The sequence below is a fragment of the Macaca mulatta genome, chromosome 2, assembly GCF_049350105.2.
Source record: "Macaca mulatta isolate MMU2019108-1 chromosome 2, T2T-MMU8v2.0, whole genome shotgun sequence".
NCBI lineage: Eukaryota > Metazoa > Chordata > Mammalia > Primates > Cercopithecidae > Macaca > Macaca mulatta.
The window spans coordinates 177770958-177798189 of record NC_133407.1 but is presented as its reverse complement, the minus strand read 5'-3'; the positions used below and the strand labels follow the sequence as shown (position 1 = coordinate 177798189).

The following is a 27232-nucleotide window of genomic DNA, read 5'->3' as shown; positions in this document are numbered from 1 at the left end:
CCTGATAGCTGGTCTTGAGAATCAGGAACTGTCTCCATACCAATATACAACTGACTTTTATATTTGCTTAAATGTATTAGAAATGTTTAAGGAGACTCTCTCTGTACATGTAGTCTGCATTGTTTCACATAGATAAAAATATATTATTAATAAATTGGCTATGCATTCCAATATATAAATATGTATTTAAATACATACATTCAACCATATCAAAGCAAAAGCACAAATACAAAAGCAGGATTCACTAATGCTATAGGAATGTTCAAAGTCATTACTTAGTCTTGGAATAATCTTGCATTTAAAGAGTTTTCTGACTGTGCCTTAGCTAAAACTTCCAGCCAAAAGGTAAGAAAAATGTATTAGATAAGATAGTATACTCCTTGCAAACAAGGTTCAAACCAGCCTGTGAAACATAGGGAAGAACTTTACCAAATACAATGAAAATTTCAACAGTAAGGAATTGTGCCTATACTATAAGACTTTCATTATAAAGCACACCTCACTTCATGAAGCATTCAGTTACACTGAATCAAGTCATATACTCTCAAGTGAACTACCTCATTTTTAAAGACAACATAGAAAGCCCTGGGCTAGGTGCGGTGGCTCACAACTGTGATCCCAGCACTATGGGAGGCCAAGGCGAGCGGATCATGAGGTCAGGAGATGGAGAACATCCTGGCTAACACGGTGAAACCCTGTTTCTACTAAAAATACAAAAACAAAATTAGCTGGGTGTGGAGGCAGGTGCCTGTAGTCCCAGCTACTTGGGAGGCTGAGGCAGGAGAATGGTGTGAACTCAGGAGATGGAGCTTGCATTGAGCCAAGATCATGCCACTGCACTCCAGCCTGGGCAACAGAGTGAGACTCCATCTCAAAACAAAAAGGCCTGTCCTCCTGTAAATGTTAGAAGAGGTTTCTTACTACAGTTACCTAAAAGTGTGTGTGTGTGTGTATATATATATACACGTATATATATATCTCTCTCTCTTTATAATAAAAGGTACTGAAGAGTTCTTTGGGTTCTTTCCATTTTAATGCAGCAAATAATTACAACATATAAAAATTATAAAAATGTATTTTATTAAGTATAAAAATGTATAAAGTGTAAAAAAGTATAAAACATACACTCTTTTTAATAGAATATTAATTGGGCAAAACAAAATTGGCATATAAAATTGATCATGAGTCCACTACAGCTGAATTTAGAGAAAATTACCAAGTCCTTTACGGTTTTCCATGAAGATGTCTCCAGAAGATTGACATTAAGAAGCAGCATTAAAGAACTGACTAGTTATAATTAAAATATCAATTGTATATTCTGTTCACTCTTTCTTCCAAATGAGAATAGAACTTCCTTAAAGGTGAAGAACAGTCTTTCTCATTGGTCTGTCTCTATCACCTAATATAGAACTTTGCATATACGTGCAATAAATATTTGATGGCAGAAAGACATGCAATAAATATTGCAATAAACATATAGACGTGCAATAAATATTTGATGGCAGAAAGGAGGAAGAGGAGGAGGAAGCAAACAAAGTAAGGAAGAACCTCTCAGGAAAATTATATTACAAATAGGATATCTACAACTATATTGAATAAAGCTGCCTAAAACTGAGTACAAAATTTGGAGAAGAATTTGATAATATCAAATATGGGAGTGGAGGAGGGGAATGCCCTTTTGATTTACTCCTTTGGAAAAAGGAAGCATCATATTATTCTATGGAGGAGTGTGCTTGACTCTTCATACTGTGAACACAGACATCAGAATCAAGCAAACCTAGGATCTGGCCCTAACATTTACTAGCTTTACAACCTTGGGCAGGGTTCTTCTTCTGGAAACCTCTTAGGATATTATAATTCTTACAAGAGTAAATGTAAAGTGCTATGCACTGTGTCCAGAACATAGTTAGCCCTATCTCCTTCCTAATATTTCTTCTCCCTTCCATATTTTACATTCCATCACAAGGCAAAATCCCTGCAGATTTTGCAAAGGTATGAAAATTAGACCAAGGGCACTGAGCAGTTTGTTGAGGATCATGATTTTTAAAAGTTCATTTAGCTCATAAAGTTACTCATGCTGCCTAAAACCCTTAAAAAGTCTGGAATGTTCTGTGCAGAAAAGCAGGAAATAAGGTTAAGCCCAGGTCAGTATTCCTGTCAGCTGACATGGAATCCTCTGGTTTCTTCAAACCCAAGAGGCTCTCAGGAAAAGATGTAGGGCTTTAATATTTTTTAAAATCCTTTAACAGGTAGAATATTATAACTATTAATACTTTTTTCATTGATACTATAAGATAATATAAGCTCAACAATTATCTAAATGTTATCATGTTAAAAACCTACAAAATTTGTTGGATATTTTCAAAATGTGTCTTTCATTACTAGAAAAAATTAGCAACCTACAAATACTTAAAAACAAAAAACAAAAAAACCTTAGTTAAAAGGTAAGAATAGCATTAATATATGCCCAACCAGAGTAGATAAAAATAGCACTGTGGTATCCTTTAAGTCACAGCAAGTGTATAGTAAGATGAACTTAATATTAAAGATGAGAATTGATTTCCATTTTAATTTTTTACTTATTTACCCACTTAATTGCTAGAAGACTAAAATATATATATTGCGTATTTCATGATACAAAAATTTAAAACTATAAATATTACGCCTTAAATCACTTCCCGACAACCCAATATAAAATTTACAAACGCCCTCAAAACTTCTCTCTATATTCCCTCGCTTTCCTCCTCTGTAAGTGGAAGTTACATTTATCCACCAAGATTAACCCTTCTACTTGTTCCTAGTCTTTCCCTCCCACAGTTTAATCTAGAATGTTACTGCTTCTATTTCTTTCTTCTTGCATCTTAGGCCATTCCCTAACTACATCCTTTCCCATCAATCTTTTTTTTTCCCCACCAATCTTTGAATCTCTTCTATGGTGTGTGCACATAAACACACACACACACCCACACACACACCCAGTTATTTCTATCATGTTCAAATCCTCAAGCTAACAGAACTCCCTTCCTTTTCATTATTGTTACCGTTCTAGAACCATTTTTTTTTTTTTTTTTTTTTTTTGAGACGGAGTCTTGCTCTGTCGCCCAAGCTGGAGTGCAGTGGCGCAATCTCGGCTCACTGCAAGCTCCGCCTCCCGGGTTCACGCCATTCTCCTGCCTCAGCCTCCCGAGTAGCTGGGACTACAGGCGCCCGCCACTGCGCCCGTCTAATTTTTTCTATTTTTAGTAGAGACGGGGTTTCACCATGGTCTCGATCTCCTGACCTTGTGATCCGCCCGCCTCGGCCTTCCAAAGTGCTGGGATTACAGGCGTGAGCCACCGCGCCCGGCCTCTAGAACCATTTTAAATAATCCACATACACATTTTAATCTTGCCCCATCACAAAAGTTAAACTGCTCTATAAAGGTCAATAATGGCCTCTAATCATACAATTCCATGACTTTTCAACTTTTCACCCTTTCTGGTTTTCTCCACTTGAATTTGAACTTAGTTTTATCAGAACTTCAGATTTTATCTTCTTCTTAAAGCTGTTTCTACCTAGGAAATCATTATGTTTTAATTCTACCTTTCTCATCACTAATCTATGTAGATTCTCTTCCCTTCTCTGGTATTTAATTACACCCCTCAAACGCCCCAAAATTCAATTATCTGACTTTTTCTCTGAATTGCTCCCTCTACTCTTCCTCAGAAATCTCTGGCAGTTCTATAGCTTGAAATGCTATCTCTATGAGAATATCTACCAAATATGTGTCTCTTGTTTCTACTTCTCTTTTGAACTGTACACTTAATTTTCTGACTGTAAATGAAATTCACTCTGGCATGGTGAACTTAGCACGGCCAAAAACTAACCCCCACACTTCCTCTTTTCCTTCTTACGTTCCTTACCTCATTAAGTGCATCACTGCCTTCAAAGTCAACTAGGCTGAAAACCTCAAGAGTCACTTTCACTGCATCTTCTCTTTTGTCCTCTAACTCTAAGGGGTCACCAACACCTGTAGATTTTACCTCCAAAATGCCTCCCACATCTGAACCAACACTTGCTATACCTACTTCCAATTATCTAGGCCAGCATTTCATTATTTCTTGCCCAGACTGTTTTAATTCCTCTTGATCATTACTCTTGCTTTCAGTTTTTTTCTCTTAATCCAAGCTTTGCAGAGTCAAGTAAGTACCCTATCAAAGCACAGCTCTGATGTTTTCCTTCCCTGATTAAGAGCCTCCAATGGTTTTCTACCAAATAAATTAAGACAAAATTCTTTGACAAAAGCCAAACCTCTATCATCTTCCCCTAACTTCCCCTCTCTTACTCAACAATCTATCATTCCTTCAACCTAACATGTCCTCCATCTCACTGGAATCCAGCCCATGAACGAGACAGTACCTCTTCCATGCTTCATTTTACACCAACTTTTCACCCTTAGCAAGCAATGGTTCACCTCCGCCACGTACTACATCTCAGCACTTTATTTATACCACCTTAAAGCACTTATTACATTTTACTCTATGGCATAGCTGTTTGGAAAGGCCTATTTAGCAAGCAACGGTTCACCTCTGCCACGTACTACATCTCAGCACTTTATTTATACTACCTTAAAGCACTTATTACATTTTACTCTATGGCATAGCTGTTTAGAAAGGCCTATCTTTCCATAGTTGAGATTTGATAAATGAATGATGAAATCAATAGCACAAAAAGCACCTTTTAAAAAGAAGAAAGAAATAGATTCAAAATCTGAAAGCTAAAAATTTTTTAATAGTTAAAAGATTACTAACTGATTAAGGCCTGTATTATGTGACTGCTTTATATCGCAGGGACAAATCAAGGTAAGTCTTGGTAGGATTCCTTTAAATCTTTTACTTTATCAAGCTTTTCTTAGAAGTCATGTACCAGACTTTGCGATCACTTCACTTACTACAATACAAATTCAAAACTGAATTGAGTACTAAACAAAACTGTCCAGACGATTTGTTATTATCCGCTAACCAAGTCTACTAGTATCCATTGATTCTGCTAAGGTGGAACAACTTCAGTGAGGAAAAGGAAATAGGTCAAGAAGCATAATTCGAATGAATGATATCCCCTGTTTTATGGCTCTAAGAAGGTAAGAGTCTCCAAATCAGTAAACACAAACAATAGGCATCTAAAACCTGTTTTACTCCACATGGAATATCTTTCAGAGGTATGAGGAACTCAGCTTAGAAAAGAAAGTTTACTTGTGTTCTTTAAAATATTTGTATATAATCCAAGCATCCTTGATTGACAAACTTTAAAATATATTATTATCACAATGAAATTAAAAAGAGTATGAATTATATTTCAAGCTTGAAAAATGTACTAACTAGACTGAAGGCAAAAGGCAGAAAAAACCTAATAGGCATCATCACTTCCTAAGTGCTTTTTAAATTCTTTCGGTAATGCAATTTAAAAAAATTGACAAGGACAGCAAGACAAAAATTTGAGGCAGGTACTCAGTGTGCTTTGCTCTTTAGCATCAATTAATTATTTTCTAATTTCCGGAGCACCCACATATGCTCAGTATATTTAGTATCTATTAGATGGAAAATTGTTTCTTCTATTTTCCATCACCTGGCTAAGATTCTCGTGAAAACCATGCTCAGGAACCTCACATTAATAAATTATCATTCCAACCATACTGATTAGCAATCACTTCCTTACTCTCACCTCAGCATTTCCAACAAGAACACACTAATGCTGTTCCTAAAAGGCAATGGCCAGCAGAATCCAGAAAGAAAACTGTCTGAACACTGGCCAGAAAAACAAGGAGGATGTTCTCTATTCTGTTCCCACTGTACTTTGGGTTTGTAATACAGCCCTTCCCATACTACATGGCAATTATCCATTTATGTGTTCTCTGAGTTCCTTGACAGGTCAAAGGCGGGATTATGTCTTGTCTAGCTTCATATCCCCAGTAACAAGCACTCAGTGGAAACACAGGAAGCCCTCAAAAAATGTTTATTAAGTGTTTAAGAAACCTTGTCTCTTGAGTAGCTTCAGAACAGACTCCATATTTCATTCCGGGCACACCTGACCCTAGATATGTATTCATGACTACTACTTCCATCACTGTATCAAATAAGCATCCACTGATGTGAGGGCTTTCGGGTCGGCTAGCAAATGACACTGACACACAGAGCTAAGGCGCTAAGGCCAGAAAATCTGTTTAAATGGGACGTTTTGGGATGTGTTACTATCTACTATTCTTTTCCTCAAAACATGGACTGTGCTAACTCTGTGCTACTGATTTTCTGTTACAAAACACTCTACATCTTATAAGGAGACAACTGAGCAATTACGTTCTCCTATTCTCAGTGACCTTAGAGAAAAAGCCTGCCCTCTGAAAACAGAACATTAATTGGAAAGAATTTCAATTGACCATTTTAAATTCTAGAGGCCAAGAAATGGTAAAACTACATACCTATTAGATAATTACCCTACAACCCAAGACTGCTTCATTATTCCCTGTAAAAACAGTTATCTTCCTTTATTGGTGGCTGGAACAAACTGAAATTGAAGTTTGTGTTCATATTTGTACTTCCAAGATCCACCCTTGCAAAGAGGCGTCACAAGAAAAAAATAGTAACTATACACTTAACTCCGCCTTTTACATACCTACCAATTAGACGTGAAAGTTGCTATTTTCTGTTATTCACAAACTAAATTCATGCTATCGCAGTTATTTTTTTTAAAAAGGTAATGCGTCAAGGGATTAACTTCAGAACTAGTAATAAAGCCCCTGATGTAATCATCAGGACATTGTTGATATTATGAGCCACTTCCTTCACCACTAACAAATAAGAAAAGATAAACAAAAGAGGGGGATGCTTCTGCACTACACACTTAAATAAAATATACTGCCAATTAGTGATTATCAATGCCTTTCTATTTACTGTATCTTAGAGTAAAAATAAACATATCGAATTCTTTCATAATAATTTATGTGATTTCTCTCCACAAAGCCCCTGGGTACATTCACAAATGAACACAACCATTTTCATCTTTGACAAATAATGAAGATAAACAGGCAATGTACATTTGCCAACACCCGCACCCACATCCCACTAAGTAGAGACTTTTGATAATAGATTTCCTTGTTGAGTCAAGTTTCTCAATTGGAGAGACTAAACCTAAACCCACAAAAGGGTTAATAAAATAAATAATAGCAGATGTTTAACTATCAAATAGCCATCTATTGTACCATAACTCATGGTGAAATAATTAAAAGTGAATAAAACTTATGTTAACAACCAGTTATAGACCAAAATCGTGTACATCATTTTTAATGTTTCAAAAATGATTTTATAGTAACTACAGCTCACCACTTCCTTTTATAAATCTTTTTGATTTGATGTCCTAACACTCACAAATGTACAAACACTGACCACTCAAAGATGGAGGGTGGGGAAAAAAGAACAGCCCCTTTATAGAATCTGAACCATTTGCTGTCCACTTATGTAGCAGGTAAGTTAGAGAAAAACCTTGAATTCCTTCTCTTACCCCAACTAATGATTTAGGCAGTGAGAGTGACCTTCAAATGCACACTCGTTAGCAAAGAAAAGATAGGCAGCATTGTGCTTGCCAAATATGTGCTATTTTTCCAATTGAATAGTCCTTATTCTAAAGTATCCAATGCTAAAATCAAAACTCAACCCCAAGCAGCAAGTTGCAATATTTTGACACTATGATATCATTCTGTCTGGAGCACTTTAATATAACAATTTGAATAAATTGGCAGAAGCTTAAATAGGTCACACTGAAGCCCAAAACTAAGGCTATTTATCTGGCAAAAATATTCTGGCTCTGCATTTAGCACCACTGCCTGTAGAATGACAGGCCAGTCATTCATCTATGTGTCCTTTCCATCAGAATAAATGAAAATAAAGGAAATCTTGTCACATTCGTGTATTGCTACTACTACTACTACTACCAATAGTGGCTTTTTATAGCCAATATTTGCAGACAGGAGCAAATCAAAGCAAAGATGAATGATTTCATGGATGCTCTGGCACATCCCGATAAAGGAATTTTTTTTTAAAACCTCCATTTCTTCAGTTATAAACATACCAAGTCTTGCTTCAACTAAACTTATAATTAGCCCCAGATATCTACGAAATAAAGACATAATGTGTTACAAACATTTACGAATAAATACAGGACAGTGCTACTGCTTCAAAAAAAAAAAGAATTATTAATTTTTGCAAAGCCGCAAGCTACATCTTAAATTTATTTTATAATCATACTTAGTAAAGTAGGATACTGACAGCTACGGTTTCTGAGTAAATCTCTGTAAGGTATTCAGATTGACTTCTCTGGATACTGACACCCATCTTGATTTCTTCTTGTGAAATTATAGTTTGTCTGAAAGCAACATGCAGAAACCACAGAGGTTTCTGATACTCTCAGCTTCACCACCCCCAACATAAATTTTCCTTTCACAATAAACAATGTGCCATCGAAAGGTTTCCTGTTTCAAAATGGAATAGTAGATGAAAGAAACTGTTAACTCTCCCATTAACAACAAAAAAAAGTTTCTTAATGAAGATGAATTCTCAAAGATGAAAATGGAAACTCCCTCAAATACTGCCTCTACACTTAAGAACTAATCTGTTTCTGGATGACTTTGAGGAGTTCAAGACTTCAGTGGACGAAGTAACAAAAAAAGGAAAAAAATTTAAAAAAGAACTAATCTGTTTCTTTCCCCAGTAAATATTTTCAGTATCACACCAGATGATTGTCATGAGTGGTCCATCAAAGGCTTAAATAACCTGCTTGTACTCTTTTGTTATCTAAGAGCAGCACAACCTCACAGAAGACAGAACAAACACTTCCAAACATGCTATGGCCATACACCAACAAAAAGCAGCCAATGGTAAAATTCTGCATACAGAGTCATGTAGAGGAACTGTGAACCTTAAAGAGTAGAAAGCACAAAAGGTTAAAAAAAAAAAAAAAGTCTTTGAATCCAACTTTTCAAAAAACACAGAGTTGAAGTAAGAAAAACGATGAATTGAAATCAAAAGGCTGTTGCCATAACAAAGGTTGGTATTAATTAACTGTATAAATAAATCTGGAGAAACCACAGACAAAGTGAATAGTGTTTCGCACAGGCAACGTCAGACAGAACTTACCACTTTGTCCATGAGTTTCCAAGTCTTCTCCACGGTCCTGCGATCTGCTGCAGCTTGCTTAGGGGGTCCAACTGCATCCTGAATAGCATCAATAATACCCAAAATTCGACCTTTTCGGGGATTTCCTCCTCGACCACCAGGGTTTCTGCCATTCATTGAGTTTGCCATCTGGAATTTTAGTTCTTTAAAAGGCAGATTTAAAAAAAGAAAAGTTAGTTGATTTCGAAAATACTTACCACCAGAAAACTAGAGAGACTAACTTGTACCCACTGTATCTTCCTCCATCCGTGAGAGCAAAACCAAAAGTTCCACATTCATTTTCATCAATAAGCTTGTGAATTTACACTCTCAATCTTTACACACAGTAGTTTTAGGAGCAATGATCCTAGATTTGCTTTTACAATACTGAGAGTTAAAGATGCACCCTGCTCAGGTTTCAAGTAGCTAAGGCTGAACTAATACCCAACTCATAAAACAAAACTTAAACAGGTTTCCTAGATAAAAAACAGACTGTTCTTCCCCTCCTGCTTTAATTCCAATTCAAAATACTAGAACAACTGAAGCTCCTATCATACATTTTGGGAGCCTTACGCAGAAACTTCACTTTCACTCTGTTAGATTTCTCCAAGTTATATAAACATAAAGATTATTCTACACAAACGTAAGGGACAGCTCTGGTGTCAACAAAGGCGCACGACATGTCCCACACTAAAACCACCAAGTACGGACACACGAACACATTTCTTTAAATCAACGCGGTGGGTCGTTATTCCCAAGAACCAAATGAAATAACACACAAATAGCCCATTTGAAAAGAGACGGAGAGACACTGACAAGAGCGGCCACGGAAACGAGGAGTTCACTTCTCTCGCTCCTCGCCTCTGCTCTCACCCAAAGCTTTGTTTCAGGACGCCTGTGTCCCTTCCCCGCTCAAGCCCCTTCCTGGCCCCTCGGCTCTGAGCTGCGGGAGGAAGGTGGACGGGGAGGGGACAAACTGTCCCTCCCGTGCCCGCAGCCCCGTCCGTCTCGGGCGCGGGAGGGACACTGTGTGCTCGGCGCCTGGGTGGACGCGCCTCCTGGCCGCCTGCTGCAATCCCCACCGCCGTCTGCCTGGACTCCGTCTCCTCCTCCCCGGCCTGCGGGTTCTGGTCTTTAAACGCCCCACTTCAAACTGGACGGCGGCGGCAACGGCAGCTGCAGCTGAGAGCCGGGGCTGTCCCCTCTTCCTCCTTGGCCCGCGCCTGGCTACCCCCGGACCCCCGAGCCGGTAAGAAGTGTGGAGCCTCCCCGGCGACCCCTTCCCTCCTTGCCTTTCGGCGCCGTAGCTGTCCAGAGACACGCGTGTGCGCGGGTCCCACTCCACACGCACGCAGCCCAGTGTGTGTGGGGAGCCCCGGCGGGGAGTGGGATCGCTGAAACAGCTCGCTCCCGAAGAAGGAGCAACCCAGCGCGCAGGCCTCCGAGAGGTGGAAACGCAACAATTACCGTCAAGACAAATCCACACCCGCTCTCCCCTCCCGCCCGACTCGGGGAGGCCGCGGGACGCCGCAGCAGCACTAGCAGGAGGAGGAGACCGCTCGCTGGACACCCCACCCCTGTGGCACACACAGGACCCAGGCTCGGGGCGGGGCGGGGGCGGGGCCGCGCGCCGCTGGGCCAATGCCGCACACCCGCGCACTGCCCGACAGCGGGTGCAGCCAATGGGCGGGAGGCGTCCGTCCTCCTCGCGCTGCCGCCCCGTCCACGTCCTCCACAGTACACAATGGCCCCAGAGGAAGGCCCGCTCGCAGCACGTCAGAAAGGAATTGGACTCGGAGAGAAATGAGGGGCCTGGACTCGCCCGGGAACGAAAGTGGAAACGGGAAAGGAAATGGAAGAAGGGATGCAAGGCACGAAGGAGCTAACCAATAAGGGGTGGCAGGTGGGCGTGAGCGTCGGGAACGGGAGCCAAAGCCGTCTGGGGCTGAAAGGCGGGACTTCCTGCTTCGCTTACCTTCCTAGTCTTTTGTTTCATAGCAACAGAGTAGTGGCTGGAAGGGTGTTGCTTCTCTGCTCTGGGCGGGTCCAACGCTGGAGAAATTCATCTCCCTAGGGCTGCCAAACCCTTCTACACAGGACAGCAGCCAAACAGGTCTATGACGTTGCTTCTTGTTGGCTATCAAAAAGAGCAACAGCCAGCGAGCTTCTAAAATGCAGAATATAGCTCACAGAGAGTAGGCTAAGGGTGACACCAGCCTGCCAACTAAAACTTCCTAAGTTTCTGAGTTTCTCTTTTGCTGTTAGTTTTAGAGGGGTTGCAGACCAAACATCAGGCTGACGAAAAAGCAAATAGTTGCCAACGGTGGCCAAGTAGTCTCTGCTAATCATGCCAGAGCAATAAAAGTACCAGATAATGGGAATTGCTGATAAAGACCTTGCACCTTTTTACTTAGTGCAAGTGTCTGCCTAAATGACTGAGGAGGAGACAGCTGTTATGTTTTGTCGGAGTCACCTTTATATAGATTTCTATCCATTTAAAAACAACCTTACTGTAGCTACCGTTCTCTACCAGCGTTGTTATCTCTTTCTGTGGTTCCATTCTTTGTGCTCTTAAGAAGGCCAACATCTGGCTAGTCTTTAAAAGAGAAAGCTACTGTGCTGGGACTTGTCTTTCAACAAGATCGTAGATTAAACAAATGCCTTCCATTTATTTCAGTTTACTTCAATCCCACCACTCATGCTACCAACAATTGCTCTGTATTTCGTACTTTGGAACTTTCTTTCCACTACAGTTGATAGCGTGTATTACACTTTACAGCTTGGACATCTCAGGTGTTCTGATATTTTACAATGAGTTTTTTGTTTTTGATTTTGTTTTTTCAAATCTTTCTCTAACCACGTAACCTGATAAAATGTTTCTCAATGGTTCTAACCACTTTCTAGCAAATAAGAATTTTAATACTGTAATTATTACTGTGAAGGATCCTGAGTTGTCCTTTACAGCCTTGAATTTACATGGTTAAGATTTTAATTTGACGAAAACAGAAAAAAAAAAAATGTGCCTTTGCAACCAGTCAGGTGATAAAGTGTGATTCAGGAAGTAATTTTGTTTCCTTGTCATTATTTCTGTGCCAGTAATTAAAGAGTAGTTCCTTGTTTTCACATTGCATTTATCTAGAAAAGTGCTGGCCTCTCCATATCTCCTCCACCCATCCGTGTTTCTTTTACTCATAGTCGTAGTAGCTACATTTACTAAGGGGAGACTGTAAAAGAAAAAAACTGTGTTACCTTTAAAATAAATTTTAGAAGAATCAATGTATAGAAGCATGTAGCAAAACAGTGGCTTAAGGGAACATTATAACTAAGTATATCACTTATATTCATATCTGGGTAAATGTAAAATACCCAAAATACATGTTATAGCATATGCCACTCCTTTTATATGGTGTTTTGCAACTGAAAGAAATGACTTAATGAGAAAATGGCATTGCCTATGGTATCAAGCATATCATGTTGATATAAATTATAAGTTTTTAGGTGTATAGTTTGACATATTTTGAAATATATGTATGTGAGATATGGTAGCATTCCTCACCACTTATTTGCCATCTCACTTTCCTTGGTTCTAGTTACCTGTGGACAAGCAGGGTTTGAAAATAGGTGAGTATAGTACAATAAGATATTTTGAGAAAGAGAAAAATACCACATTTATATAACTTTTATTGTAGCATATTATTATTGTATTAATATTGTTATTAATCTCTTACTGTGACTATTCATAAATTAAACTTATCATAGCTATATATGTATTAGAATACTCATAGTATATATAGGGTTCAGTATTTTCTGAGATTTCAAGCATGCACTGTGGGTTTGGGCATATCCTGTGGATGAGGGGAACTGCTGTATGTACATATGTACGTGTATGTACATATGTACGCGTGTGTGTGTGTGTAGTCAAGAAATTATAGCTTATTGTCAGCTAGCTATTTTATCAAGCAATCTGGAATCCAAGTTAAGTTCTGGTGTAGCAGGGTTCCCAGTTGAGCTCAAACTCGGATTCAGAGTTTGGTTTTGTCTGATAAACTGATGGGGCAGTAGAAGTCCTCCCTGCCAATTATTAGAAAAAGTAAATGTGCATGGGGAATAAATAACTGCTGGGATAAAACTTCATACCCCGGGTGCCTCCAACGGAGACACAAGAGATAAAGCACAATGAAAGATGCGTGCTTCAGGACTATACATAAGGACACAAAGAAATGTTTCCATAAGAGACTTTATGATACTCAGGACATAAGCAGTAGTACTTCAGGCTGACAGAGTTGCTAGGGAAATAGTCACCTCATTTCTATAGAATAAGTCAGTCCCCAGTAGGGTACAGTTTAAAGTAAATGCAACATCATTTAGCAGTGTGGGAAATTGTAACCTAGAAAGAACATGTATATGGCCTTGTTACAGGACAGCAGTGTTCTATTGGAAGATCCTGACATGAGACAGAATGGTGGAGCTCCTACATGAAGGATCTTGTAAGCACGAGGGTGGCTAGTAAATGAGTAATGTGAGCAAACTGGTCATAAGGACATGTGAGACCCTTCCCCCAGGTCTCCCAGAAAAGAGGGGGAGACTTTGTGGCAAGAATACTTAATAAATTATGTAGAGACAACTGTGAACCCATGTGATTTGAGCATTACTGTTTGACATTAATATATGTACCAATAGGCTGGTGCCATCTAGAAAAATGCAGCTTAAATTCCAGTCTGTAAACACAAGAAATTAAGAAAAAAAAGATAATTATTTGAGGAAAATATTTAGACTTTTGTCATTTGCTTTAATTTTTCTTTTCTTCTCTTTTCTCCAAATTCAGAACTGGCCCCTGTGATACTGGACATGAATTGACTAAATAACAAAGCCCCTCCATAACTTATGTAATCCATAATAGCTCAAAAATATTAATCGAATAAATGAATTGACTGTTTAAGAGTATTACATACAAAATATAATGCTGTTCCTGTTTCTGCACAATGGAGAATTCATTTAATTCACAATTCCAAGCAAGGTTTTATTTTTACTATTAAGTAGATTTACAGTGACCATCCTAACACAAAACCAGAATACCATAGCATCAATTTCTAAGTCCTTATAAAGAACATGGACCCAAATCTCAAGTTAGAGAGAAATAAGAGCAATATGACCTCGTCATATTTGGGCATAACAAGTTGTTCTTTGTTACATGAAATAGATTCCATTCACCATTAACCCATTACATTCAATAGTTGGCATTGAGGGATGCTGATCCAGGGGCTGTCAGATATAACCAGACTCTGAGTCCTAGCTTGGGCTCAGCTAGAATGCTAGCTTAACAACAACAATATTAACAACAAAAATAACAATGACTTAAGATAAATCTCTCACACATAGAAATAAGTCTGAAAGTAGGAATTACAGGTAGATATGGTGGCTCCACAATTTTCTCAAGGACCCAAGTTCCCACCTTTTTTCTGTACCATGCCAGCCTTGCTTCCCACCTTCAGAATCACGTCATGTTCCAAGATAGCTATTGGCTCTCCAGCCATCACCACTGATTTTCAGGCTAAAACCTAAGAGGAAGGTCAGGTGGGCAAATGGACCTTCCATCTGAGTTAGTTTCCTTTAACCAATCTTCAGAGAACTCTCACAAGTATCTCTCTTAAAGAGCTCAAGGCCAGAATTTAGTCCCATAGCCAAATTTAGCTGCAAAATCTGGAAGGCAATATGTTTTTTATTATGGGAAGCAATATAAAAACTCCGGTTTGTTTCCTAAGAGAAAGGGATGAGTAGATGTTGTAGCAAGAAACTGGCGAGTCCTACCACAATAATACTCTAAAATTAAATATGTGATTAATAATTCACTTCTTGAAGGAAAAACTGAAGATCCCAATGCAAGTGGTGTAAGATAATAATTTTGTATACTCAGTTGAAATCCAGAACAAATATGTGCATACACACGCATAATCTTAACATCATTCCCTTAGCCATATTTATTAAAAGCTGTAACCATTTCTTTAGTGGACAGAAACATGCATCTGCTATTACTAGACACATATATCCTTTAATGTCTATCATATGTGAGTATATATAGTAAATTATATACAATTCTTTTTTTTTTTTTTTTTTTTTGAGACGGAGTCTCACTCTGTCCCCCTTGCTGGAGTGCAGTGGCCAGATCTCAGCTCACTGCAAGCTCCGCCTCCCGGGTTCAGGCCATTCTCCTGCCTCAGCCTCCCGAGTAGCTGGGACTACAGGCACCGCCACCTCGCCCGGCTAGTTTTTTGTATTTTTTAGTAGAGACGGGGTTTCACTGTGTTAGCCAGGATGGTCTCGATCTCCTGACCTCGTGATCCACCCGTCTCGGCCTCCCAAAGTGCTGGGATTACAGGCTTGAGCCACCGCGCCCGGCCAATTATATACAATTCTTATGACAGCATGTGTGCTCAATAATCCTGAACAATCAATATCAGAGTGTAGAACGGCAAAATTAAGCAAGAAACTTTCCTAATAGTTTTCCATCGTAAAGTTTATTTCAGATTAAACAGTTACATATCTGAAGAAGAAATGAATGTCTTCACAATCACTTCTTTGTGATTTTCTTTCCCAGTTGATTCCCAGATCAATTCTTTTCCACACAGTGATTTATTTGATAGCTGTTCTTTGTAATAAAGAGGAGTTATATCAAAGCATTAAATATTGCTACTTGTAAACTTGGAGTAAACCTGTTATTTTGTCTCAGTTCTATATTTTTTTCATGCCCTTCTCACATTTTCTGTGTTTCCCTAAGAAGCCATGATTCAAAAAAATATGGACAATTTTATTTTCCCTAAAGATTTTTGTGAAGAATGTAAAATTAGAATTTGTTATAACCATGTCTCTACAGTCCCCATGCATTTTTGATTAATACCAAATAAATACAACATTGAATTTTTACTTGTATTTTTTAATTAAAAATATCAATTCAGAAATTTTAAGGCGGAAGGGGATCTTAGTATTGATCACATCACTCAGTTTGCCAGATCTGGACATTGGCAAATTTATGTAGAGTGATTGAACCCTGAAAGATATAAGTAATAAACCTAAATTCATACATTATTTTATAGTGTAAAAAACATGTAATTACATGAAAAGTATCTGCTAATCAGAATAAAATTAACATAGACCAGTTATATGTTCATTTTTCTACTCAAGAAGCCAAATTAAGAGTGTAAAGATCCAAAACAAATATAGAAATCAGAAGACAATGACCTACAGAAGTAACTAACAATGCCAATAGAGATCTAATATGTTGCAAATCTACGGAAAGTCTTCCCTATTGGTTTTCAAGTTCCTATTCTCAGCGTAAAGGAAATGATCTTTTTCTATTTTAATTATCTTGTTTGTTTTAGGGGACAAAACTTATTAGGCACCTATCTTTATGTTATCAGCTATAATTTCTGATAAAATTTTTAATTTCTTATTCACTCATCTATTTAGTACGCCTTTTTAAAAGTATCTAGTATATTCCAAGCATTATGCTGGACATCAGGATATACAAAGATGATTATGAACCAGTCATTGTTTCCAAAGAGAAAGGAACATAAAGAGATTATTATAAACTCAGGTGGTACAAGCAGTAATTTCTATAGGCAGAGGTCATTATGAGAACTGAGGAAAGGCACTCACCCAGCTTGGAGAAAGTAATTACTAAACCAAGACATATACAATAAATAGGATTAATAGTTAATCACAGGAGGATCATTCTAGTCGGAGGAGAGCTCATGAACAAGGGCATAAAAGAAAGAAAGCTGTGTATGAAGAGAGAAAAGAGGCCAGGTGTGGTGGCTCAAGCCTGTAATCCCAGCACTTTGGAAGACTGAGGTGGGTGAATCACCTGAGGTCAGGAGTTTGAGACCACCTGGCCAACATGGCGAAACCCCATCTCTACTAAAAATACAAAAATTAGCTGGGCGTGGTGGTGGGTGCCTGTAATCCCAGCTAGTCAGGAGGCTGAGGCAGGAGAATCACTTGAACTTGGGGGGCGGAGGTTGCAGTGAGCCGAGATCACACCATTGCACTCCAGCCTGGGTAACATGAGTGAAACTCTGTCTCAAAAAAAAAAAAAGGAGAGAATAGGAAAAAATTCCATTTTGTGGGGAGCAGAGAACAGTAAACAAAAGGCAAAAAGTGGCAAGTGGTGCGTAAGTGAAAATACAGCTTCATGTGCCCAATTAAAGAGTTAGGATTTGAGGGTTTTTTTGTTTTTTTTTTTTTCAGGGGAAGCTATTGAAGGATTTTAAGCCAGGGGAGCGTGTATATAATAGAAACAGGAGAGATGAGGGAAATGATTTTATAACATTTCTATTTGAGAATGTTTACCCTAATGGCCAGGTTGATAATGGATCAGATGGGGTATGACTGAAGGCGGAGTGGCCACATATAGGAGATACCCATTAAGTGACAATGAGGACCTGAAATGGGGCAGAGGTAAAAAAGTGACATTTGAGAAAAGTGATTTCCATTCCTCTCTGCACGTTAGAATAACGAATTCTAGGGCCTTACTCCCAGAGATTCTGTTTTAGTTGATCTAGCATATTTTTAAATCTCTCCAGGTGATTTTAGTTAGCAAGGGGGACTAAACCAGTGATGAGTTACTTTAGTGATCGTTGATAATTACAGAAATACGAGCTGTGCAAAAGATGGAGGAGTCAAGAATAAATGCCAGTGTGCTAGCTTTAATTACTGGGTGAAAGCCTCAACAACTGGCATAGAAAATATTATAGAACAATCTATTTCAGGGAAAGAAAGAATTAATTTTGAAAATGGAAAATTTAAGACATCTATGGAATAAGCAAATGTTTATTAGATGATCGAATATAAATGATCACAGGTTTGGCAACATTGACAATTGAGTAATACCTGAGATATTAAACCATAAAGGGAGATTATATAGGATAAGAAGAGCACTGAGATGACAATTGAACCCTAAGGAACAACATTCAGAGAACAACAGAAGAAAAAGACTACAGACAAACAAAGGACAAAATAGAGAATCACTCACACACATGAAAAAAAAAACAGTTGCGACTTCCATGTTTCTGTAGGGTGAGCAACAGTTTCAATACAGGAAAGAGTTCCAATTTATTTCAAAAACTGCAGGCCAGGCTGGACGCGGTGGCTCACACCTGTAATCCCAGCACTTTGGGAGACCGAGGCGGGCAGATCATGAGGTCAAGAGATCGAGACCATCCTGGTTAACACGGTGAAACCCCGTCTCTCCTAAAAATACAAAAAATTAGCTGGACATGGTGGCGGGTGCCTATAGTCCCAGCTACTTGGGAGGCTGAGGCAGGAGAATGGTGTGAACCCAGAAGGCGGAGCTTGCAATGAGCTGAGATTGAGCCACTGCACTCCAGCCTGGGTGACAGAGTGAGACTCCGTTTCAAAAAAAAAAAAAATTTGCAGGCCAAGCGCAGTGGCTCATGACTATAGTCCCAGCACTCTGGGAGGCTGAGGCAAGAGGATCCCTTGAAGCCAGGAGTTTGAGATCAACCTGGGCAACATAGTGAGACCTCGCCTTTACAAAAAATACAAAAATATCTGGGCATGATGGTGCTCACCTGTAGACCCAGCTACCTGAGGGGCTGAGGCTGGAGGATCACTTGAACACAGGAGTTCAAGACTGCAGTAAGCTAGGATGCTGCCAGTGGACTCCAGCCTGGGTGATAGAGTGAAACCCTGACTCAAAAAAAATTTTTTTTTTGCAAAACATTCATAGGCTATACCAACTGGAGATAAGAAGAGAAACATGAGAAACGTGGAGAAGAGAATTTAAATAATGCCTATACATAAATGCAGGTCATGTGCGGATGGAAGAGAACAAAATCTTGGAATGAGAAATTTAAAGAGTGTATATGTTGAGAGATAATTTTAAAAGGAAGAGATTGAAGGGCATGTCACCCTATGAGAATGGAAAAAAGGAGACCTCTGCTATAAGAAGAGCAATACACCGATAGACAGTCATGCACTCCATAACAACATTTCAGTCAATGACATACCACATATACGACTGTGGTCCCATGAAATTACAATACCATATTATTACTGTACCTTTTCTATATTTAGATATACAAATCTGACCAAGCCCATCTGACTAGGCCTTCTTTACTTAACCAACTTCAAGTTTCTATGACTCTATGATCTTTAATGTCGGAGCTCACCCACACTGTACACATTGTACTCAGATTGTATTATGGTTTTTTTCCAGGCAAGTTCCTGTTCTCTCTCAGTCTCCTTTCCTCCAACTGACTGCTGAAAAATTATGACAAATTTTCTCACAGTGACAGTTATATGAGCTTAATATGTTATCTTTTCCCAAATAGTTACCTTTTATGCAGGAATAACAGGATGTCTTCATTTGGTAGTGTTTTATGCCAGCGTCACGCTTGGGTAGGATTGATGATTTTGATTATGGACACCCCCACGCAAACACCTCCCCAACAGGAAGTCATTTAGTCTACTTATATACCGTTTTTTTTCCTGTCCTGTCTTGTTTTTGTTTTTATTTTGCTTGCTGATTACAAGAAAATCTCAATTTCCAACATAAAAAGAGAAAATGAAGGAGGCTTCATGCTGCTATTTAATCTTTGGTATTAAGGAAGAAACAGATGTACATTTTAAATATAATTTCATAACCAGCAGGCAAGGACAAGAGGCAGGGTGAGGTCAGGAGATATGTGTAGCTTATGCCCTCTATATAATACAAAGGAGTATTCATATGAGTAATACCAATAAAATATCGATCAAAGCCTTTCTTACCAGCTAAGGTGAACTGAATATGAAGAAAAATGAATTTGAAAATAAAAGACAGCATTTTAGAAGGCAGTCTTGGGAAAGGGACTGGGGTAATGAAACAGTTGATTTCCTACACTTCTCCATTCCCTATGCCTGCTCTCTAAATGACCTATTTTTAATGCTTCATCTTATTCTCACAAGTCACAAGAATATTGTGGAGAAGGCAATCAAAATTGCAAACATTGATTTTTGAAATATGTATACATAAAAGGATAAATGACGGGATTGTTTTATTGAATGTCAACAGCAGAGAAAGAAAGAACTAACTACCACCTGCTAGTCAGTTTCCTAACGGAACCTGACTTAGAAAAAGAGGTTTATAAAAAAGTGGGGGGGAAATAGCCACTTCAGTTCTTCCTAGTTACCAAATATCTTGACAGTCTTTTCTTTTTCAGTTACAAATAAGTCTGCCAGAAAGAAAAGCAAAATTGTTTAGTACCCTACAACTCTCTTTTCTTTTTCTCAAGTTCTTCCTCGCTTGGTTTTTAAAGCATGAAACAATTCTCCCGTTGCATCAACATATACAGAGAACGGCCAGGGAGTCTTTGCTCTGGGTCAGATGCAAGATAATTCTTGCATGAAATTAGCTATTTCTTGGCAGAGCTAAAAATAACAAACTGTTTGAGATTTTACCATGGCTCATCCAACTTCGAAACAAGCTTCTCTTCCAAATTCCTTGTGGATAGCTTGTCCTCTGCCTCTTCAACTTTAAAGTACCTGATGGAAGCATTTTCTTTCATAGGTGAATGCTTCCCTTCCAAATTGACAGAGAATTGCCACATGTTTTCTCAGGGTCTAATGTTGAAGGAAGTATGTGTTATTGTAGAATTGTGATTACATATGCACAATTAAACCATATTATTGGTAAAAAAAAAAAAAAATGAACAGGGATATATTATAAATCTGGAGCTTCTCTCAAACACTGTAAATTGAGTGCTACCAGCTTATTCAACACATATGTACATAAATATGTAACTACAGTGCTTACTAAAAAGTAAGACAGAAATGGATGTTTAACTTGGGCAAGAGAGGTAAGGAAGTACACCAGGGAGAAAGTAAGCTAGACCTTCCAGGATACTGAGTGAAGGAAATAGAAGTTCAGAGATGGGAGTTAAAATTGGGGAATGAAGTACACACAAATAATCAAGTCTCAATGTCCCTAGAAAAGAACGGTATCAGACCCCATACCAGAAAGGTCACATTGAGAATGACAAAATTTGGTAAATAATAAAAATTAAGTTATGGGAATTTGTGAATTTTTTAATTGGGAGTTTGTACCAATTCTGTAGTCAAAGGAAATTTTAAAAAGGGAAAGAAGTTAAAGGTAAAATAAAATTATTATTTGAGGAATGTATTCTTGGTATGGTAGAGTATGTAAGAAAATATAGAAATGAGAATACTAGTAGCAAGGGCTCTTGTTAGTAGGCTATCTATCTGGTTTGAGTTTGAGCAGATTAGGATCTGGGAAAATGTGGCAGCTCCAGCAACGAAAAGAAGTTAAAAATAATGAATATGAGACATACATTTTAAAGAAAAAGGATCATGACTTTGATTTTAATTGAATATGATTTAGAAAAGAAGTAAAAAAAAGACATTTATTTATAAATATATGTAGATATAGATACATACTTTTATCAAAGGTACATTCATAACATGTATCTTTGTTAAAAAAATAGGGGAGTCAAGAAGGGGAATAGAATTGGGGTTATATCACAATTCCTAACAATATCTGGTTAAATAATCATTGGTTTGATAGCTTAGGATAGAGTAAAATCTCTGGGTTAGGAAGATTCAATGCTTCAATTCCAAATACAGCCCCACTTTGTGATATAACAACCTTTGCTTAAACACAAAGAGAGTATTCTGTTCCCACTTAGGTACTTCTCTTTATGGGAAGAAAGCTGTTCCTTACAAGCAGCCAAAATCTGTGTACTTAGACATGCCTCAGTGACCTCAATTCTCCCACTTGGGGCCATAAAGAAAAATGAAATCTACATTTTGGTAGAAAAGTCTTTACAGTATATTAATAAGACAATGTAAAGTTTCCTGTACCTTCTATTATTTAGGATAAATTATCTTAGTTTTTTAAACTGGTCTTCAAATTATTTGCTTTCTATTCACTTTATGGTATTTCTCCTTAAAACATAATGTTCATGTATGAATACTCTTGCAGATACTGTCTCATTACCAGCCATATTTAGACTTGTTCATTTTACACGTAATAAATTTATTAAGGCAGCCTTCTCTACCACCGATGTGGTCTGTCAGGTCATTGTTTTGCTTAAGCTCGAGTCTATTTCATCCAAAATACTTCTTAATTTTTTTACCCATCTTTTTGATTGCCTAAATAAAGTTATTATAACTTTCTCATCGCCCATCAGTTAAAACATACACACACACACATATATATATACACACACACACGCACACACACACACACAAACTCTAGTGATCAATGGGACCGTTTACCATAGTAGCAGACCCAAATCTAAGAAAGTTTGTGAAGTCTACCTTAAAGGATGTCTTCACTAGAATCAAAGGAAGAGTCTTCAAATCCACTTCAGATAATTTCTCTTAATGATTAAATTCAACATTTATGTAACACAAGCCACCAGATGACATTTAGCTAATGCCTGAAATGAATAAGCTTATTAAGAACGGCTCAATGTTTTTTGGAGGTGTCATCAAAGGTTAAGCTTCAATAAGAAAGAGAAATTCAAGAGAAGTCATTTTATAATAACCTCATATACAACATATAATTGAAGAGACATGCTGAATCAGTATTTGATGAAAATATTCTTATGCTTATATAATTTAGATGTGTGTTCTTTCATAGATAGCAGATTCTAATATGTACTTCTTAACTAAATAAAGAAGCTTATCACTGTGGAAACAAAAATGGTTACCTGAAGCCTGAAATGGACTCAACTGGGTGGAACTTATCTCAGAGGTCTCAGTGATGATAAAATCTACATTAAAAATAGAAAAAGAATTAAATATAGTCATCAAAGCATAATGTGTGAAAATAAGTACTCAGTAAATGCTACCTTGATCCAAATAGAGAAAAATTGTGGGGGCAGGGAGAGATGCTGAGAGTAAAGGAAACTTTTACATCAGTATAAATTTGATTAATAACCTGACACATTAAAAAAGAAAAAAAAAAAAAAAAAAGCTGGTTCAAACTAAGCCAGAAAAGGTACAAATAGAACTTGAAATCATAACTTTCGATAAAGCAGAAAAAACACAGCAGTAGTAAAAATGAATTATGCAGTGACTAAAGTTAACTGTAGAGGTTGGTGGTCGTGTATTTCAGTGGAGCCCACCCTGTTCATAGCCACAAACCAGATTTGTTACAGTTTCTGATTTAAGACATTACAGGTGTGGAGACTGTGGTAGGTAGAATCAGAATATTTATAGGCCCTAGAAGTGGACACTTAAAAGTAAAAATTCCTTTTTTTTTCAGAGAGTGCTAAAATTTCACTACTTTTTTCTTTAAGGTAGTCCCAGAAAATAGTGGATTACTTTCCCTCTGGTAATAAAAATGGTAGCAGTGTCAGTAATTTCAGAAAGGAAAAATTAGTACCAAGATTATGGCCACTACATTTACAGTTAGATAGAGGAGTCAGATTTTTCATTCTGATTCCATTAAAATGAGGAATAATTGAAAATTCTATTTCCTCTCCCACACAATGGAAGACTCATAGTTCTAATAATCTTCACTCACAATTTTCAAAAGGAAAAAAATTGTATTGTTATAATAAAATGGCAACACTGATTATATCAGTACTCATACTAACTTATTTTTCATAAGCTTAAAGGTGTATTTGCAACTTAGAGATACAAAAGGAATTTTATAAAGACTTAGGTTGAAGACCAATTTATCAAGTTAGAACCCAAGGGGGAACAAACATAGGAAAGAAGGTAAATGGGATAATATACTTTAAAGACTAGAGAGAGAAAGGCAACTGAAACCATTAAATGAATGTTGTCCTAAAGTAATTCTTTGTCCATTCACCGAACTATGAAAATAAAGGGGAGAGAAAAAAGAAGAAAGTGACCTTAAATTTTTAAAAAATAGTTAAATTATTTACTTGTCAATGTTGACATTTTGAAAAGATCAACAATTTTGGTTGAAACTATGTTTTCTCAGAAAACTAAATGTCTTTGTCTAGTAACGGGAGGAAAAACCTTTAAAATCCTTTCAGTGTTAAATAGCTAAACTAATGATTTAATTTTAAATCAGGGTATGTTATTAAATACTCATTTTCCATCTTATTTAATAAATATTTATTAAGCATCTTTTGTGTATGGATGGAGATACGCTGGTGTACACAGATAAACAAGACAAAGTGTTGTGTTAGAAATTCTGGGAGTTCAAATGGTAAAAACTCAATTCAAACCAGTTTAAGTGAAATAATGAGGAAAGGAGCGGCGTCGTGGGGAGTTGTGCTTTTATCCCCAGGCCCAACTGAGTTTCCAGACGCTCACACAACTATCACGTTGTTTCAGCGTTGGTCCTATTTTTAAGCAGTATCTTCCCCCACTTGGTAGCAAGTTAGGCACTGGCAGTTCTAGGCATTCGTCATTCTCACAGCTCATTATCCCTGTGAAAGTAGTCCCCTACTCCACAGTTGAAAGAGATTATTGGCCGGGCGCAGTGGCTCACGCCTGTAATCCCAGCACTTTGGGAGGCCGAGGCGGGCGGATCATGAGGTCAGGAGATCGAGACCGTCTTGGCTAACACGGTGAAACCCCGTCTCTACTAAAAAATACAAAAAACTAGCCGGGCGAGGTGGCGGGCGCCTGTAGTCCCAGCTACTCGGGAGGCTGAGGCAGGAGAATGGCGTGAACCCGGGAGGCGGAGCTTACGGTGAGCCGAGATCACGCCACTGCACTCCAGCCTGGGCGACAGAGCGAGACTCCGTCTCAAAAAAAAACAATTACTAAGAAAGATCGATTAGCCTGGATTGTATCATTAATTCATACCCCAAATAGTTACTGGAGCCGTAAGATTGAAGGTCTGATTAGTGGGCTTCATTCCACCAACATGAAATGAGGATGAAGTGAGGAGATAGTTCCTCAAAGAGATGCTAACTAGACAAAAACCAAGCATCCACCTCAGGTATTTCATGGCCACAAGAGCTCTGTATGTAAGATGAATAACATCTGATTTTTGTCCTCACTCGTCTGATTAATAGTTTTGACCAGTCACCCAATCTCATTAACTCTGTTTCTTTTTTGTTTGTTTGTTTGTTTGTTTTTTGAGATGGAGTCTCACTCTGTCGCCCAGGCTGGAGTGCGGTGGCGCGATCTCGGCTCACTGCAAGCTCCACCTCCCGGGTTCAGGCGATTCTCCTGCCTCAGCCTCCCGAGTTGCTGGGACTACAGGCGCCCACACCACGCCCGGCTAATTTTTTTGCATTCTTAGTAGAGACGGGGTTTCACCGTGTTAGCCAGGACGGTCTCGATCTCCTGACCTTGTGATCGGCCCGCCTGGGCCTCCCAAAGTGCTGGGATTACAGGCGTGAGTCACCGCGCCCGGAGGCAACTCTCAGTTTGTTGTAAAGTAGGAACATAAATAGTTGGTCTGGAAAGACAACGAGGTATTCTATTCATCAAACGACAGTTCCAGGACAACACACTTTGCTAGTTTTACTTCTTTCTCACCAGACATTACTTCTTGTTGTCTTCTACTGCATCCTGCTCTCGTAGTTAATTTCTCAATGTGGAACTGACTAGTCCTCTGGTCTGCTCTTCTCCATCTGCAACATCTCTTTAAATGACCTCATCCTCTCTCATGGCCTTAAATACCATCCAAATATTTAACTTCAACTCTGACTTCTGCCTGCCACTCCAGAATCTTATATCTCTATATCTACTTGATATTTCTACATGAATATTTAATAAACCCAAAACAGAACTTCTGATATCATAAACCCTCAAGCCCATTTCCTCCTGCACATATTTAATTCAAAAATCTAGGGGTTACTCTTCTGTTTCTTTCTTTACCTTTCTGTTTCTTTCTTTACCTTTCATTTCTACCTTACTGACAAGTCATGTAAAATTTACTTCTAAAACTTAACCCAAACGCATTCCCTCTCTCCATATTCACTATTAATAGTCCAGTCAAGAAATTACTGTCTGTTGGCTTGACTATTAACCTCCTAAATGATCTCTCCTGCCTTCCTATATTCTGTTCTCAGCAGAACAGCCAGAACATTCCAGTTAAAACGTAACTTAGGTCACAACACACAAAACTTTCAAATCCCACTCAGCTTCCTATCTCAGTTGGAGTAAAGATCTTCATCTCTAGCATTACCGACAAAGCCCTGCATGGTCAGGCTCACATTATCTTTCATATCTCATCTCTGACCATTCCTATTTCTCAACCACATTAGCTCATTCTTGCCTTAGGGGTTTCTTTCCAGCCTCTCCTTTGCCTGCTCTTCCCTTTCTCTTCTTCTCAGGCCTGATTCCTTCTAGCAGCTATCAGTTTAAATGTCTAGTAGCTATCATCTTTGCAAAATGTTGTTCTCCAATTAATCAAAAACGGCCACCCAATCTCACTCTGTTATAGGAGTCTGGAAACTTTTCCTGCAAGTACTACGTAGCAAATATTTTTAGGCTTTGCAGGCCATATGTTCTCTATCACAGCTAATTGACCTTGGTGTTGCAGCAGAAAAGCAGTCATAGACAACATATAAGTAAATGTGTTGCTGTGTTCTGATAAAACTTTATTTGCGAAAACAAGCCAGCATAGTTTGCCAATCCTTGCTCAATAACATCAGACTGTATTGATCCTCTGCTTAGCTGAATCTTATTTGTGCACTGTGCTTTTGTTTATTAGAATTTAAACTCCACTGGAGCAGCAGCAACCTTGCTTATCTCAATCATTATTTTGTTTCCAATGCCTACTGCCTGGAGCATAAAGGGAAATACTTACTGAATGAAGGAGTGGATAAATGAATGAATAAAACTATTATGTAAAATCCAAAACAGAGAAAAACGCAAACATCATTCCAGAGAGCTTACCTAATTTTTCGTTATGATAAGAAAGATTAGAAAATTGTTACTATTAGTGGGTGATTTTACTATTTAAAGGCTTGCCTTTATTCTTTAGGTACAATTATACCATATAATGATAGAAAGTGAAAAGTGAAAATTAAATTATGATTACACCATATATATTTTACAAATTCTACTCTTTATTGCTTTCCATTAAGATACTT

The 27232-nt window shown here is 38.2% G+C and overlaps 3 protein-coding genes across 9 annotated transcripts in view; 2 read left to right on the top strand and 1 right to left on the bottom strand.

Moving 5' to 3' along the window:
* Positions 1-10750, bottom strand: part of CBLB (Cbl proto-oncogene B) — a 213841-nt gene extending 203091 nt beyond the window's left edge. For 2 of the 6 annotated variants that reach the window (XM_015129774.3, XM_077993983.1), the window contains exons 1-2: positions 10056-10750; positions 9165-9346 (exon numbers count right to left, since the gene is read on the bottom strand). In XM_015129774.3, the coding sequence (XP_014985260.1) occupies positions 9165-9332 (168 nt within the window). In that variant the 5' untranslated portion in view covers positions 9333-9346; positions 10056-10750. The remainder of the gene's footprint in view (positions 1-9164; positions 9347-10055) is intronic. The other 4 variants (XM_015129772.3, XM_015129775.3, XM_015129773.3 and 1 more) reach the window with 2 other exon arrangements.
* Positions 9863-21496, top strand: LOC144339485 (uncharacterized). Its single transcript, XM_077994123.1, has 5 exons — positions 9863-9885; positions 10437-11053; positions 12773-12803; positions 13602-13669; positions 14008-21496. The coding sequence occupies exons 1-2, from the start codon at positions 9863-9865 to the stop codon at positions 10987-10989; spliced, it is 576 nt and encodes a 191-aa protein (XP_077850249.1). The 3' UTR covers positions 10990-11053; positions 12773-12803; positions 13602-13669; positions 14008-21496.
* Positions 10916-27232, top strand: part of LOC106996755 (uncharacterized) — a 102920-nt gene continuing 86603 nt past the window's right edge. For both annotated transcript variants that reach the window (XM_077993985.1, XM_077993986.1), the window contains exon 1: positions 10916-11085. The gene's annotated coding sequence lies outside the window, so the exon portion shown is untranslated. The remainder of the gene's footprint in view (positions 11086-27232) is intronic.